General features: G+C 40.3%; 1 protein-coding gene across 13 annotated transcripts in view; it reads left to right on the top strand.

Moving 5' to 3' along the window:
• The window catches only part of ATP8B4 (ATPase phospholipid transporting 8B4 (putative)), a 337888-nt gene that overhangs the window by 302340 nt on the left and 19339 nt on the right, over positions 1 to 16209 (top strand). For 11 of the 13 annotated variants that reach the window (XM_063652222.1, XM_063652223.1, XM_054449984.2 and 8 more), the window contains one exon: positions 14401 to 14484. The exons of the other annotated variants lie outside the window; for them this stretch is intronic. In XM_063652222.1, coding sequence (XP_063508292.1) covers positions 14401 to 14484 — 84 coding nt within the window. The remainder of the gene's footprint in view (positions 1 to 14400; positions 14485 to 16209) is intronic. 13 annotated transcript variants of the gene reach the window in all.

Raw genomic sequence — 16209 nt, 5'->3', positions numbered from 1 at the left:
TTTTTGATGGGGTTGTTTGTTTCTTTCTTGTAAATTTGTTTGAGTTCTTTGTAGATTCTGGATATTAGCCCTTTGTCAGATGAGTAGGTTGCAAAAGTTTTCTCCCATTTTGTAGGTTGCCTGTTCACTCTGATGGTAGTTTCTTTTGCTGTGCAAAAGCTCTTTAGTTTAATTAGATCAGATTTGTCAATTTTGGCTTTTGTTGCCATTGCTTTTGGTGTTGTAGACATGAAGTCCTTGCCCATGCCTATGTCCTGAATGGTAATGCCTAGGTTTTCTTCTAGGGTTTTTATGGTTTTAGGTCTAACGTTTAAGTCTTTAATCCGTCTTGAATTAATTTTTGTGTAAGGTATAAGGAAGGGATCCAGTTTCAGCATTCCCCATATGGCTAGCCAGTTTTCCCAGCACCATTTATTAAATAGGGAATCCTTTCCCCATTGCTTGTTTTTCTCAGGTTTGTCAAAGATCAGATAGTTGTAGATATGTGGCATTATTTCTGAGGGCTCTGTTCTGTTCCATTCATCTGTATCTTTGTTTTGGTACCAGTACCATGCTGTTTTGGTTACTGTAGCCTTGTAGTATAGTTTGAAATCAGGTAGCATAATGCCTCCGGCCTTGTTCTTTTGGCGTAGGATTGACTTGGCGATGCGGGCTCTTTTTTGGTTCCATATGAACTTTAAAGTAGTTTTTTCCAATACTGTGAAGAGAGTCATTGGTAGCTTGATGGGGATGGCATTGAATCTATAAATTACCTTGGGCAGTATAGCCATTTTCACGATATTGATTCTTCCTACCCATGAGCATGGAATGTTCTTCCATTTGTTTGTATCCTCTTTTATTTCATTGAGCAGTGGTTTGTAGTTCTCCTTGAAGAGGTCCTTCATGTCCCTTGTAAGTTGGATTCCTAGGTGTTTTATACTCTTTGAAGCAATTGTGAATGGGAGTTCACTCATGATTTGGCTCTCTGTGTGTCTGTTATTGGTGTATAAGAATGCTTGTGATTTTTGTACATTGATTTTGTATCCTGAGACTTTGCTGAAGTTGCTTATCAGCTTAAGGAGATTTTGGGCTGAGACAATGGGGTTTTCTAGATATACAATCATGTCATCTGCAAACAGGGACAATTTGACTTCCTCTTTTCCTAATTGAATATCCTTTATTTCCTTCTCCTGCCTAATTGCCCTGGCCAGAACTTCCAACACTGTGTTGAATAGGAGTGGTGAGAGAGGGCATCCCTGTCTTGTGCCAGTTTTCAAAGGGAATGCTTCCAGTTTTTGCCCATTCAGTATGATATTGGCTGTGGCTTTGTCATAGATAGCTCTTATTATTTTGAGATACGTCCCATCGATACCTAATTTATTGAGAGTTTTTAGCATGAAGGGTTGTTGAATTTTGTCAAAGGCCTTTTCTGCATCTATTGAGATAATCATGTGGTTTTTGTCTTTGGTTCTGTTTATATGTTGTATTACATTTATTGATTTGCGTATATTGAACCAGCCTTGCATCCCAGGGATGAAGCCCACTTGATCATGGTGTATAAGCTTTTTGATGTGCTGCTGGATTCGGTTTGCCAGTATTTTATTGAGGATTTTTGCATCAATGTTCATCAAGGATATTGGTCTAAAATTCTCTTTTTTGGTTGTGTCTCTGCCCGGCTTTGGTATCAGGATGATGCTGGCCTCATAAAATGAGTTAGGGAGGATTCCCTCTTTTTCTATTGATTGGAATAGTTTCAGATGGAGTGGTACCAGTTCCTCTTTGTACCTCTGGTAGAATTCGGCTGTGAATCCATCTGGTCCTGGACTCTTTTTGGTTGGTAAGCTATTGATTATTGCCACAATTTCAGAGCCTGTTATTGGTCTACTCAGAGATTCAACTTCTTCCTGGTTTAGTCTTGGGAGGGTGTATGTGTTGAGGAATTTATCCATTTCTTCTAGATTTTCTAGTTTATTTGCGTAGAGGTGTTTGTAGTATTCTCTGATGGTAGTTTGTATTTCTGTGGGATCGGTGGTGATATCCCCTTTATCATGTTTTATTGCATCTATTTGATTCTTCTCTCTTTTTTTCTTTATTAATCTTGCTAGCGGTCTATCAATTTTGTTGATCCTTTCAAAAAACCAGCTCCTGGATTCATTAATTTTTTGAAGGGTTTTTTCTGTCTCTATTTCCTTCAGTTCTGCTCTGATTTTAGTTATTTCTTGCCTTCTGCTAGCTTTTGAATGTGTTTGCTCTTGCTTTTCTAGTTCTTTTAATTGTGATGTTAGGGTGTCAATTTTGGATCTTTCCTGCTTTCTCTTGTGGGCATTTAATGCTACAAATTTTCCCCTACACACTGCTTTGAATGTGTCCCAGAGACTCTGGTATGTTGTGTCTTTGTTATCGTTGGTTTCAAAGAACATCTTTATTTCTGACTTCATTTCGTTATGTACCCAGTAGTCATTCAGGAGCAGGTTGTTCAGTTTCCATGTAGTTGAGCGGTTTTGAGTGAGTTTCTTAATCCTGAGTTCTAGTTTGATTGCACTGTGGTCTGAGAGACAGTTTGTTATAATTTCTGTTCTTTTACATTTGCTGAGGAGAGCTTTACTTCCAACTATGTGGTCAATTTTGGAATAGGTGTGGTGTGGTGCTGAAAAGAATGTATATTCTGTTGATTTTGGGTGGAGAGTTCTGTAGATGTCTATTATGTCCGCTTGGTGCAGAGCTGAGTTCAACTCCTGGGTATTCTTGTTAACTTTCTGTCTCATTGATCTGTCTAATGTTGACAGTGGAGTGTTAAAGTCTCCCATTATTAATGTGTGGGAGTCTAAGTCTCTTTGTAGGTCACTCAGGACTTGCTTTATGAATCTGGGTGCTCCTGTATTGGGTGCACATATATTTAGGATAGTTAGCTCTTCTTGTTGAATTGATCCCTTTACCATTATGTAATGGCCTTCTTTGTCTCTTTTGATCTTTGTAGTTTAAAGTCTGTTTTATCAGAGACTAGGATTGCAACCCCTGCCTTTTTTTGTTTTCCATTTGCTTGGTAGATGTTCCTCTATCCTTTTATTTTGAGCCTATGTGTGTCTCTGCACATGAGATGGGTTTCCTGAATACAGCACACTGATGGGTCTTGACTCTTTATCCAATTTGCCAGTCTGTGTCTTTTAATTGGAGCATTTAGTCCATTTACATTTAAAGTTAATAATGTTATGTGTGAATTTGATCCTGTCATTATGATGTTAGCTGGTTATTTTGCTCGTTAGTTGATGCAGTGTCTTCCTAGCCTCGATGGTCTTTACAATTTGGCATGATTTTGCAGTGGCTGGTACTGGTTGTTCCTTTCATGTTTAATGCTTCCTTCAGGAGCTCTTTTAGGGCAGGCCTGGTGGTGACAAAATCTCTTTTTTGTATTTTTGGTAGAGACAGGTTTCACCATGTTGCCAAGGCCGGTCTTGAACTCCTGAGCTCAAGTGATCCACTAGCCTCAACCCCCAAGGTGTTGGGATTACAGGTGTGAGCCACTGTACCAGGCCAAGGAAACTTTCCAAATGACACCACTGATTGAGAGAGGTGGTTTCATGTAGTGGTCAGTATTGTAGGCACTAAGCTTCATAGGCTTGGAGTTAGCTCTGACACTTGCTTGGCTGGCAGTTCTCAAACTTTGTGATCTCAGGACCCCACTATCAATATTTATCATCTTAGGAATGAAAATGAAGAAAAAAATCTAAACACTTTTATTAATTTGTTAAAAAATAGTGAAACAGATGGCCAAATAGGAACAGCTCCGGTCTACAGCTCCTAGCGTGAGCGACGCAGAAGACGGGTGATTTCTGCATTTCCATCTGAGGTACTGTGTTCATCTCACTAGGGAGTGCCAGACAGTGGGCACAGGTCAGTGGGTGAGTGCACCGTGCGCCAGCCAAAGCAGGGGCGAGGCATTGCCTCACTCAGGAAGTGCAAGGGGTCAGGGAGTTCCCTTTCCAGGGGTGACAGACGGCACCTGGAAAATCGGGCCACTCCCACCCGAATACTATGCTTTTCCAACAGGCTTACAAAACAGTGCACCAGGAGATTATAGCCCGCACCTGGCTCAGAGGGTCCTACGCCCACGGAGTCTTGCTGATTGCTAGCACAGCAGTCTGAGATCAAACAGCAAGTTGGCAGCGAGGCTGGGGGAGGGGTGCCCACCATTGCCCAGGCTCACTTAGGTAAACAAAGCAGCCGGGAAGCTTAAACTGGGTGGAGCCCACCACAGCTCAAGGAGGCCTGCCTGCCTCTGTAGGCTCCACCTCTGGGGGCAGGGCACAGACAAACAAAAAGACAGCGGTAACCTCTGCAGACTTAAATGTCCCTGTCTGACAGCTTTGAGGAGAGCAGTGGTTCTCCCAGCACGCAGCTGGAGATCTGAGAACGGGCAGACTGCCTCCTCAAGTGGGTCCCTGACCCCTGACCCCCGAGCAGCCTAACTGGGAGGCACCACCCAGCAGGGGCAGACTGACACCTTACACGGCCGGCCGGGTACTCCAACAGACCTGCAGCTGAGGGTCCTGTCTGTTAGAAGGAAAACTAACAGAAAGGACATCCACACCAAAAACCCATCTGTACATCACCATCATCAAAGACCAAAAGTAGATAAAACCACAAAGATGGGGAAAAAACAAAGCAGAAAAACTGGAAACTCTAAAAAGCAGAGTACTTCTCCTCCTCCAAAGGAACGCAGTTCCTCACCAGCAACGGAACAAAGCTGGACGGAGAATGACTTTGACGAGCTGAGAGAAGAAGGCTTCAGACGATCAAATTACTCCGAGCTACGGGAGGATATTCAAACCGAAGTCAAAGAAGTTGAAAACTTAGAAAAAAATTTAGAAGAATGTATAACTAGAATAACCAATACAGAGAAGTGCTTAAAGGAGCTGATGGAGCTGAAAACCAAGGCTCGAGAACTACGTGAAGAATGCAGAAGCCTCAGGAGCCGATGCGATCAAATGGAAGAAAGGGTATCAGCCCTAGAAGATGAAATGAATGAAATGAAGCGAGAGGGGAAGTTTAGAGAAAAAAGAATAAAAACAAACAAGCAAAGCCTCCAAGAAATGTGGGACTATGTGAAAAGACCAAATCTACGTGTGATTGGTGTACCTGAAAGTGATGGGGAGAATGGAAACAAGTTGGAAAACACTCTGCAGGATATTATCCAGGAGAACTTCCCCAATCTAGCAAGGCAGGCCAACATTCAGATTCAGGAAATACAGAGAACACCACAAAGATACTCCTCGAGAAGAGCAACTCCAAGACACATAATTGTCAGATTCACCAAAGTTGAAATGAAGGAAAAAATGTTAAGGGCAGCCAGAGAGAAAGGTCGGGTTACCCTCAAAGAGAAGCCTATCAGACTAACAGCGGATCTCTCGGCAGAAATCCTACAAGCCAGAAGAGAGTGGGGGCCGATATTCAACATTCTTAAAGAAAAGAATTTTCAACCCAGAATTTCATATCCAGCCAAACTAAGCTTCATAAGTGAAGGAGAAATAAAATACTTTACAGACAAGCAAATGCTGAGAGATTTTGTCACCACTAGGCCTGCCCTAAAAGAGCTCCTGAAGGAAGTGCTAAACATGGAAAGGCACAACCAGTACCAGCCACTGCAAAATCATGCCAAAATGTAAAGACCATCGAGACTAGGAAGAGACTGCATCAACTAACGAGCAAAATAACCAGCTAACATCATAATGACAGGATCAAATTCACACATAACATTATTAACTTTAAATGTAAATGGACTAAATACTCCAATTAAAAGACACAGACTGGCAAATTGGATAAAGACTCAAGACCCATCAGTGTGCTGTATTCAGGAAACCCATCTCATGTGCATAGACACACATAGGCTCAAAATAAAAGGATGGAGGAAGATCTACCAAGCAAATGGAAAACAAAAAAAGGCAGGGGTTGCAATCCTAGTCTCTGATAAAACAGACTTTAAACCAACAAAGATCAAAAGAGACAAAGAAGGCCATTACATAATGGTAAAGGGATCAATTCAACAAGAAGAGCTAACTATCCTAAATATATATGCACCCAATACAGGAGCACCCAGATTCATAAAGCAAGTCCTGAGTGACCTACAAAGAGACTTAGACTCCCACACATTAATAATGGGAGACTTTAACACCCCACTGTCAACATTAGACAGATCGACGAGACAGAAAGTCAACAAGGATACCCAGGAATTGAACTCAGCTCTGCACGAAGCGGACATAATAGACATCTACAGAACTCTCCACCCAAAATCAACAGAATATACGTTCTTTTCAGCACCACACCACACCTATTCCAAAATTGACCACATACTTGGAAGTAAAACTCTCCTCAATAAATGTAAAAGAACAGAAATTATAACAAACTATCTCTCAGATCACAGTGCAATCAAGCTAGAACTCAGGATTAAGAATCTCACTCAAAACCGCTCAACTACATGGAAACTGAACAACCTGCTCCTGAATGACTACTGGGTACACAACGAAATGAAGGCGGAAATAAAGATGTTCTTTGAAACCAGCGAGAACCAAGACACAACATTACCAGAATCTCTGGGATGCATTCAAAGCAGTGTGTAGAGGGAAATTTATAGCACTAAATGCCCATAAGAGAAAGCAGGAAAGATCCAAAATTGGCACCCTAACATCACAATTAAAAGAACTAGAAAAGCAAGAGCAAACACATTCAAAAGCTAGCAGAAGGCAAGAACTAACTAAAATCAGAGCAGAACTGAAGGAAATAAAAACATAAAAAACCCTTCAAAAAATTAATGAATCCAGGAGCTGGTTTTTTGAAAGGATCAACAAAATTGATAGACCGCTAGCAAGATTAATAAAGAAAAAAGAGAAGAATCAAATAGATGCAATAAAAAATGATAAAGGGGATATCACCACCGATCCCACAGAAATACAAACTACCATCAGAGAATACTACAAACACCTCTACGCAAATAAACTAGAAAATCTAGAAGAAATGGATAAATTCCTCGACACATACACCCTCCCAAGACTAAACCAGGAAGAAGTTGAATCTCTGAATAGACCAATAACAGGAGCTGAAATTGTGGCAATAATCTATAGCTTACCAACCAAAAAGAGTCCAGGACCAGATGGATGCACAGCCGAATTCTACCAGAGGTACAAGGAGGAACTGCTACCATTCCTTCTGAAACTATTCCAATCAATAGAAAAAGAGGGAATCCTCCCTAACTCATTTTATGAGGCCAGCATCATCCTGATACCAAAGCCGGGCAGAGACACAACCAAAAAAGAGAATTTTAGACCAATATCCTTGATGAACATTGAAGCAAAAATCCTCAATAAAATACTGGCAAACCGAATCCAGCAGCACATCAAAAAGCTTATCCACCATGATCAAGTGGGCTTCATCCCTGGGATGCAAGGCTGGTTCAATATACGCAAATCAATAAATGTAATCCAGCATATAAACAGAACCAAAGACAAAAACCACATGATTATCTCAATAGATGCAGAAAAGGCCTTTGACAAAATTCAACAACCCTTCATGCTAAAGACTCTCAAGAAATTAGATATCGATGGGACGTATCTCAAAATAATAAGAGCTATCTGTGACAAACCCACAGCCAATATCATACCGAATGGGCAAAAACTGGAAGCATTCCCTTTGAAAACTGGCACAAGACAGGGATGCCCTCTCTCACCACTCCTATTCAACATAGTGTTGGAAGTTCTGGCCAGGGCAATTAGGTAGGAAAAGGAAATAAAGGGTATTCAATTAAGAAAAGAGGAAGTCAAATTGTCCCTGTTTGCAGATGACATGATTGTATATTTAGAAAACCCCATTGTCTCAGCCCAAAATCTCCTTAAGCTGATAAGCAACTTCAGCAAAGTCTCAGGATACAAAATCAATGTACAAAAATCACAAGCATTCTTATACACCAATTACAGACACACAGAGAGCCAAATCATGAGTGAACTCCCATTCACAATTGCTTCAAAGAGAATAAAATACCTAGGAATCCAACTTACAAGGGACGTGAAGGACCTCTTCAAGGAGAACTACAAACCACTGCTCAAGGAAATAAAAGAGGATACAAACAAATGGAAGAACATTCCATGCTCATGGGTAGGAAGAATCAATATCATGAAAATGGCCATACTGCCCAAGGTAATTTACAGATTCAATGCCATCCCCATCAAGCTACCAATGACTTTCTTCACAGTATTGGAAAAAACTACTTTAAAGTTCATATGGAACCAAAAAAGAGCCTGCATCGCCAATCAATCCTAAGCCAAAAGAACAAAGCTGGAGGCATCACGCTACCTGACTTCAAACTATACTACAAGGCTACGGTAACCAAAACAGCATGGTACTGGTACCAAAACAGAGATATAGATCAATGGAACAGAACAGAGCCGTCAGAAATAACGCCACATATCTACAACTATCTGATCTTTTACAAACCTGAGAAAAACAAGCAATGGGGAAAGGATTCCCTATTTAATAAATGGTGCTGGGAAAACTGGCTAGCCATATGTAGAAAGCTGAAACTGGATCCCTTCCTTACACCTTATATAAAAATCAATTCAAGATGGATTAGAGACTTAAACATTAGACCTAAAACCATAAAAACCCTAGAAGAAAACCTAGGCATTACCATTCAGGACATAGGCATGGGCAAGGACTTCATGTCTACAACACCAAAAGCAATGGCAACAAAAGCCAAAATTGACAAATGCGATCTAATTAAACTAAAGAGCTTCTGCACAGCAAAAGAAACTACCATCAGAGTGAACAGGCAACCTACAAAATGGGAGAAAATTTTTGCAACCTACTCATCTGACAAAGGGCTAATATCCAGAATCTACAATGAACTCCAACAAATTTACAAGAAAGAAACAAACAACCCCATCAAAAAGTGGGCGAAGGACATGAACAGACACTTCTCAAAAGAAGACATTTATGCAGCCAAAAAACACATGAAAAAATGCTCACCATCACTGGCCATCAGAGAAATGCAAATCAGAACCACAATGAGATACCATCTCACACCAGTTAGAATGGCAATCATTAAAAAGTCAGGAAACAACAGGTGCTGGAGAGGATGTGGAGAAGTAGGAACACTTTTACACTGTTGGTGGGACTGTAAACTAGTTCAACCCTTGTGGAAGTCAGTGTGGCGATTCCTCAGGGATCTAGAACTAGAAATTCCATTCGACCCTGCCATCCCATTACTGGGTATATACCCAAAGGACTATAAATCATGCTGCTATAAAGACACATGCACACGTATGTTTATTGCGGCATTATTCACAATTGCAAAGACTTGGAACCAACCCAAATGTCCAACAATGATAGACTGGATTAAGAAAATGTGGCACATATACACCATGGAATACTATGCAGCCATAAAAAATGATGAGTTCATGTCCTTTGTAGGGACATGGATGAAATTGGAAATCATCATTCTCAGTAAACTATCGCAAGAACAAAAAACCAAACACCGCATATTCTCACTCATAGGTGGGAATTGAACAATGAGAACACATGGACACAGGAAGGGGAACATCACACTTTGGGGACTGTTGCGGGGTCGGGGGAGGGGGGAGGGATAGCATTGGGCGATATACCTAATGCTAGATGATGAGTTAGTGGGTGCAGCGCACCAGCATGGCACATGTATACATATGTAACTAACCTGCACATTGCGCACATGTACCATAAAACCTAAGGTATAATTAAAAAAAAAAAAATTAACTTAAAAAAAAAAAGAGATGGAAAAAAAAAATAGTGAACCCTTGACATGTTTACAAAAGTAACATACTTTAAGAAAAATGATTGTATTTTCCAAAACAAAAACAAGTTCATGAGAAGAATGCCATTGTTTTACACTTTTGTAAAACTAGTTAACGTAATAAAAGACACCTGGGTTCTCATATCATCTGCATTCAACCAGCTGTGACGTCACATATCATACACACTCATGAGAGAATGGGGTGAAAGGGTAAATACATAACTTGTATTATTGTGAAAATAGTTTTGACATTATGGATCCCCTAAAAGGTTCTGAACTATACTTGGAAAACCTTTTTATCCCCTTTGGGTTTTTTTTTAATATAATTAAAAAAAATTGTGGGTACATGGGTACATAGTAGGTATATGTATTTATTGTGTACATGAGATGTTTTGATACAGGCATGCAATGTGAAATAAGCACATCATGGAGAAAACCTTTGCATTTAAGGTATGACATTGAGCAGTCTCCTAACCTTGATAGGCCTCAGTTTTCCCATTTATAAACTGGGAACTATTAATAGTACCTACCTTATGTGGTTGTTAAAATTTAATTAGCCGATATATGTAAAGCACTTAAAATGGCACGGAGTAGATGTTTAGTAAATATCAGCTATTTTTATTTCTTTTTGTTATTGTGACACTGAGTGGCAGCAAAACTTCTGAGAATTTGCAGAAACTCATTGAAACCTTACTCTGATTTTTCCTTCCTGTCCTCTCTTGCTCCAGTTGTGAAATGAGGCTTCAAATCTGAGTGCCAGTTGACAAATGCTGATAGTTGTCGCATAAGTGTAGCTTGTAATGCGAGCCCATTTGTGATGATGAGGGCATGCTATGCCAGACTTTCAGCTGTCCACAGTTGAGTACGCCATAATTTCTCAGATTCTTTCTCTCTTCTTAATACCTGAAACTGTCAGATGCCATCATCAATGAGTTGAAGATTTGTGTCAGCTGCTCTGCTTTAAAAAAAAAAAAAAATGGAAGTGAGTGTAATTCCCAATCTTGGCTTCACATTGGAATTACCTGGGAAAAATTTAAAATGACCAAAACTTAGATCCTTCTCCCAGAGATACTGATTTAATTGGCCTGGGGTGTGGCCTGGGCATCAGGATTTTTGGAATCTTCCTACTCTCTGAAATCTCACTGGGCTATAACTATAAAAGAAGGTCACATGTTTAATTTTTAAATTTTTAATCATTGGTAAAGTTTAACAAAATATTAAAAAGTATATAAATATCAGCTTAAATTGTTGTGAAATGAACACCCATGTACCATGATCCAGTGCAGGAAATATAACATTTCCAAACACCCAACAGCTCCTCTGCTTTTCCTCGAGACCTCTTTCCAATCCTCTAGAGGTAACCATTACCCTGCCATCTTATAGTCACGTTTCTTCTGTTTTATAACTTTACCATATGATTAGGAGTTCTGAAACAACATGGGAATAGATTTTCATACTTTCGCACTGTATTTAAATGCAATTATGCCTTTGTATCTGGCTTCTTTTGCTCAATATTATATGTAGTTTTTATTCATTTGTGTTTTGGGATATAGTTATAATTCTTTGCTTTTCATTATTCTATAGTATTCTGTTATATCCATACATGATAATGTCTTTATCCCACACTTGAAGGATGTTTTGGTTGTTTTTGTTTGGGGACTATTATGGCCAGTGCTACTATGAGTATTTTTATGTGTATCCCACTGCACGAAGATAGACATTTGTGAACATATGTATCTAGAAGTAGAGTTGGACACATTCACTCATCAGAAGGAAGATAAAGAGGCTGAGCTGCAGTTTTGGAGGACTCTTGAGGGTAGATAGGAGTTGGATACTGGGACTGTGTCACAACTGCTGCTCTGGGCTGGGACCCTGTGGGGTCGCACTGCTCTGAACCGTGTACCTTGGGAGTGTTGATAATCTACAGGAGGCAACTGACAGATTGAGCTGTGCCTTCAGTAGTTTCCTGGGCTGAAGGGAGAAGGTTCAGTGCCCATCAAGGGCAGAGATCATGATGAAACCCTTCCTACTCTGGGCTGGGACCCAAAGGCAGCCTCCCAGCAGTGAGGTTACAGACTCTGCCATAGCAGGACAGTTGGCTAGCCCAGAAAATATCAGGCCTTCATTCTATCCTCAACAGCTGGTAGAAGGAAATAAACATAGAGTCTGGAGAAGGATAGCATTATCCTAGGCCTTGAGATAGTTATTAAGTTCTAATTCTCTTCTTGATCTTGACAAGTCATTCCCCACTGTCTTGTTAGTTCATTGATACTTTGATGAAGATGCTTTTGTTTTTTCTCAACTTTTTTCGTTATCTTCAGCAGGAGGTTTGGTATGAATCAGTTATTATGGCACGTGCCCCCATCCTGTACGATAAATTCAGGCTTCTTTCAGATACCTCTGCTAAATACCCAAGGGGGTTCCAGGGAGTGCCAGCCAGCTTTTCCAGTCTGTTCTCATGGTTGCCTGACTAGTGGACTACTGCCCTGCCTGTCTGCAGGTTCTCTCATGCCACATTGAGAGCATTATCCTTCAGGTGGCTGCTGCTGTCTTGTATCACTTTGCTCCCAGCATGGACCTAGGCTGTGGTATCTTGGAACTGGCCCATACTGATTCACAAGAGCTGATCGTTAAATTTTCATGAATTTTGTGAGCCAGTGGTTAAATACAGCCATTATTAAAAGTTATATAAATTTACAATTTAAGTTATATTAAAAACAAAAGACAGTTAATATACTCAAAATGAATCCCTTCCTAATTATTTTCCCTTGTTTTATTATTTATGCTCTTGAGATTATATTGGGTCTGTATAGTAGAAATACTATATAATGGTGAGTATGTCTCAACTCCACATTCAGTGGCATCATTGCTTGAAATCAGTCATGGAGGAATATTTACACCATGGAAATTGGCAAATGCTACAAATCAAGGGTTTTTTTTTTGTTGTTTTTTGTTTTGAGACAGAGTCTTGCTCTGTCACCCAGGCTGGAGTGCAGTGGCATGATCTCGGCTCACTGCAACCTCGGCCTCCCGGGTTCATGCCATTCTCCTGCCTCAGCCTCCTGAGTAGCTGGGACTACAGGCGCCCGCCACCATGCCTGGCTAATTTTTTGTATTTTTAGTAGAGACGAGGTTTCACCATGTTAGCCAGGATGGTCTCGATCTCCTGACCTCATGATCCACCCACCTAGGCCTCCCAAAGTGCTGGGATTACAGGCGTGAGCCACCGCACCTGGCCAGCTTTTGTTTTTTTTTTTAGCCTGTTGTTAAATATTTGTCAGCAAGTCATTGGATATAGTCCCCCTTTCTAAATCCTTACAGCTGGGTTTAGACCAGATGATGAAAATAGGAATCAGAGAGTAACAAAGGGGAGTTACCATGCAGAGAACTTAAAATTTTTTATTAGAAATAGTTATTCTGAGTCATAAGCTTTCCCACTTCCACCATTGTCTTCAGTTTCTTCTCAGCATAGCATCCAGAGTAATCCTGTTAAAATATAAATAAGACCAGGTTGCTCCTTTGCTTAAAGTCCTCTAATGTCTTCTACTTTCACTTAGGTAATAAGCCATGTTTAGTTACATAGGATTATTCTTCCTACAGGTCACTCTGCTCTACCCAACTGGGCCACCTTGCTGTTCTCTGAGCATAGTGGATGCTTTCTTGCCTTAGGGTTGTTTCATGGGGCCTACTTGCAGTATGGAATGCTGCACGTCCCAGCATTTCCAGCTGTTTCAGAAAGCTGCATGTTAGATCCATTTCCTTCAGATCTTATCTCAATTTCACTTCTCAGTGAGACTTTCTTCAATCTGTTGTATTACAATTACAGCCCTCCCACGTTCCCTATTCCCTTTCCTCTCTAGCACTTACTACCTTCTAACTAATTAAGTAGATTTTAATTTTTGCTTTTGCCCATAATAAGCTCTGTAACTGAAAGGTTCTGTTTCCACATCTGTGTGTACTCACTGGCAAAATGGGGATATATGCCTGCTCCACATGCCTCATTGACTTTTAGTGAGGCCCACGCAGGGAATTCTTGTGTAATTAGTCTACAAAGGTGTGAGGGGATATTTTTGTTGTTTTGCTATTTATGCCCCTATAGTGAGCATGTAGCTTCATGCCCATCTTGCTTTAAACCACTCCCCCGCAAAAACCTCTCCCTTTTAACACAGGATAGAAATAACAGGCTCATTACTATATTTATCTCTGAAGATTTTAGTGAATCCTTTGTTTACCACTTAGATCAGATAATTGGACTCATTATAAGCCACTGAAAACCTGGAGAATAAAATGGCAACCCACCACAAGGTCAGAGGCTCATACGTGTCCTGCACTATGTTAGGGGTACTACTGCATGTATGATTTTGTCCTCACTGCCACACTGCAGGAAGGGTATACATCACTTTAGAGATAAAGAAACTGCCATATCAGCAGAGCTGATAAGAGGCAGGTCTAGGAGAGAATTCATATTTGTCTGATTCCAAAAGTCAACTCCCACCCACCTCAGAAAACCTGGTTATTTAACCTAAATGTGAATATTTTCACTACTTAAATGTGAATATTCTCACTACTATGGATGGTGTTTCTCACTTATATGTTATATTTCTTTTCAGACTGTTTATGACCAGTGGTTCATCACCCTTTTTAACATTGTTTACACATCACTGCCTGTTTTAGCCATGGGGATTTTTGACCAGGTATGTTTTTTTTTCCATCTTTGTAACTTAGTTTCTCTTTTATGCCTTTTAGTTTTTTGTGGGTTCTAAGTAGAAGACACAATTCTAAGTAGAAGCCCTAGGAATGCAGTTGTTTTAGTTGCTTTTGCATGGATCACACATGCTTCCAGGTCCACTGTGCCTTCCTCACCCCTATACCCTAGCTTCCTCAAAAGCATTATTTGATAAAAGTTGGTTACTCTCCTCTTAGAGATTCACACCCCATAGATTGCTCTAAAGGCTCTAGAAGTCCTGTACGAAGTAATCTCTTTAACTTCATTTTAACCCAGCATTTCCCAAACTTCTATGACTGTACTTTACTTTGTTTTCATATAGCACCTATTAATTAATATGTCTCAGAACCAGTGTCTGTGGTTCACACACGGGGAAATGCTGCCTTAGCCTCTGAGAGCTTATAAAGAACCATGCAATGATACACAATCATGGAGCTAGGTTGGAACACAGGGGGTTAACACCTGCAGTGAGACTCCCTTGTTGCTAACATCTGCAGTGAGACTTCCTTGTTACACACAGCCCAGAGCAGGAGCCACAGACTAGTAGAGCAGTCTGCCAGTGGAAGAGGAGGACGAGAAGCTCCATGGCCAAGGAAAGAAAAAGCATGGATTTCTTTTGTCCCAGCATCAATGTGCTTGAGTTGGGAGAAAGGAGAGGATCAATCACAAAAATGGTAGATCCTTGGCATACTCAGAGCCTTGGAAGGGACTTCCTGGAAAGGGGAAAAAGTTTGGCTGCCTGTGGGGAAGTGAAAGACTAGCCAGTGGAAATTCCATGGCACAATTAGAGTGTCTTATTTTTAAAAAGGCTTTTTGTTTTTTAAAAAAGTATTTTTAAGGAGACCAGATTTTCTCCAGGCTGTTGTTAGACCTCTTTGCTAGGCCTCATTTTCTGGCCCAAAGCCGTCTATTGCAAAATATAAATCTTCACATTATGAGCTCACTCCAGTCTCCCATTTGGCTGGCTTTGTAGTCAGTTGTAAGTCTCCCTTCTCATATGTAAAAAGGGCAGTTTGCGAAAGGCATATTTTGTGGAATTATACAGAAAGTAATGAACTTCTGAAGACCTTAGATGTAAAGGATTAAGCACATTCATTTCTCAGTGCCCATGTTTACAAGTGTTTCTTTTCTTGGAGCTTTGTAGCTGCCCAGAATGTGGAATAAAATAATAAAAATAAAGCAGTTTCTGGGAAAAGATGGTTATTGTGCAATTCAAAAAAAATATAATAAGGCTTCCTATTACCATCAAGTTGAGTGTCTGCTCCTCTCTCCTTTCCTGCTTTGTCAACCTTGGCCCTTAAACTGATCACAGGATTGTGGAATGCTATGCTGGACAGACCTCAGCAATCATCAACAGATCTGCTCATTTTTTAAGGCAGAAACCAAGCCTTGGAGGGTCATTTCCCTAAAGCCACACAGCCAATAAGTGACACAGCTAAGCCTAGAACCAGGCCTCTTAACTTTGAGGTTGCTACATTATTGCTATTGTTGTTATTATCATTATTTTATTAATTGTTATTTATAGAAGCATCTGGCATATTTATTACTTATGATGTGGCAAGAACTCTACTAAATACTTTACATACTGGTTTAATCATGGTGATAGTTCCATGTGGGAGGTGTTATTGTTTGCACTTCTAGGCATGAGGAAACTAAGGCTCAGGTGGATTAAGTAACAGGTTTAAGATAACAC

Source organism: Pongo pygmaeus, chromosome 16 (genome assembly GCF_028885625.2).
Source record: "Pongo pygmaeus isolate AG05252 chromosome 16, NHGRI_mPonPyg2-v2.0_pri, whole genome shotgun sequence".
Classification (NCBI taxonomy): domain Eukaryota; kingdom Metazoa; phylum Chordata; class Mammalia; order Primates; family Hominidae; genus Pongo; species Pongo pygmaeus.
This window is presented reverse-complemented; position numbering and strand designations above follow the sequence as displayed.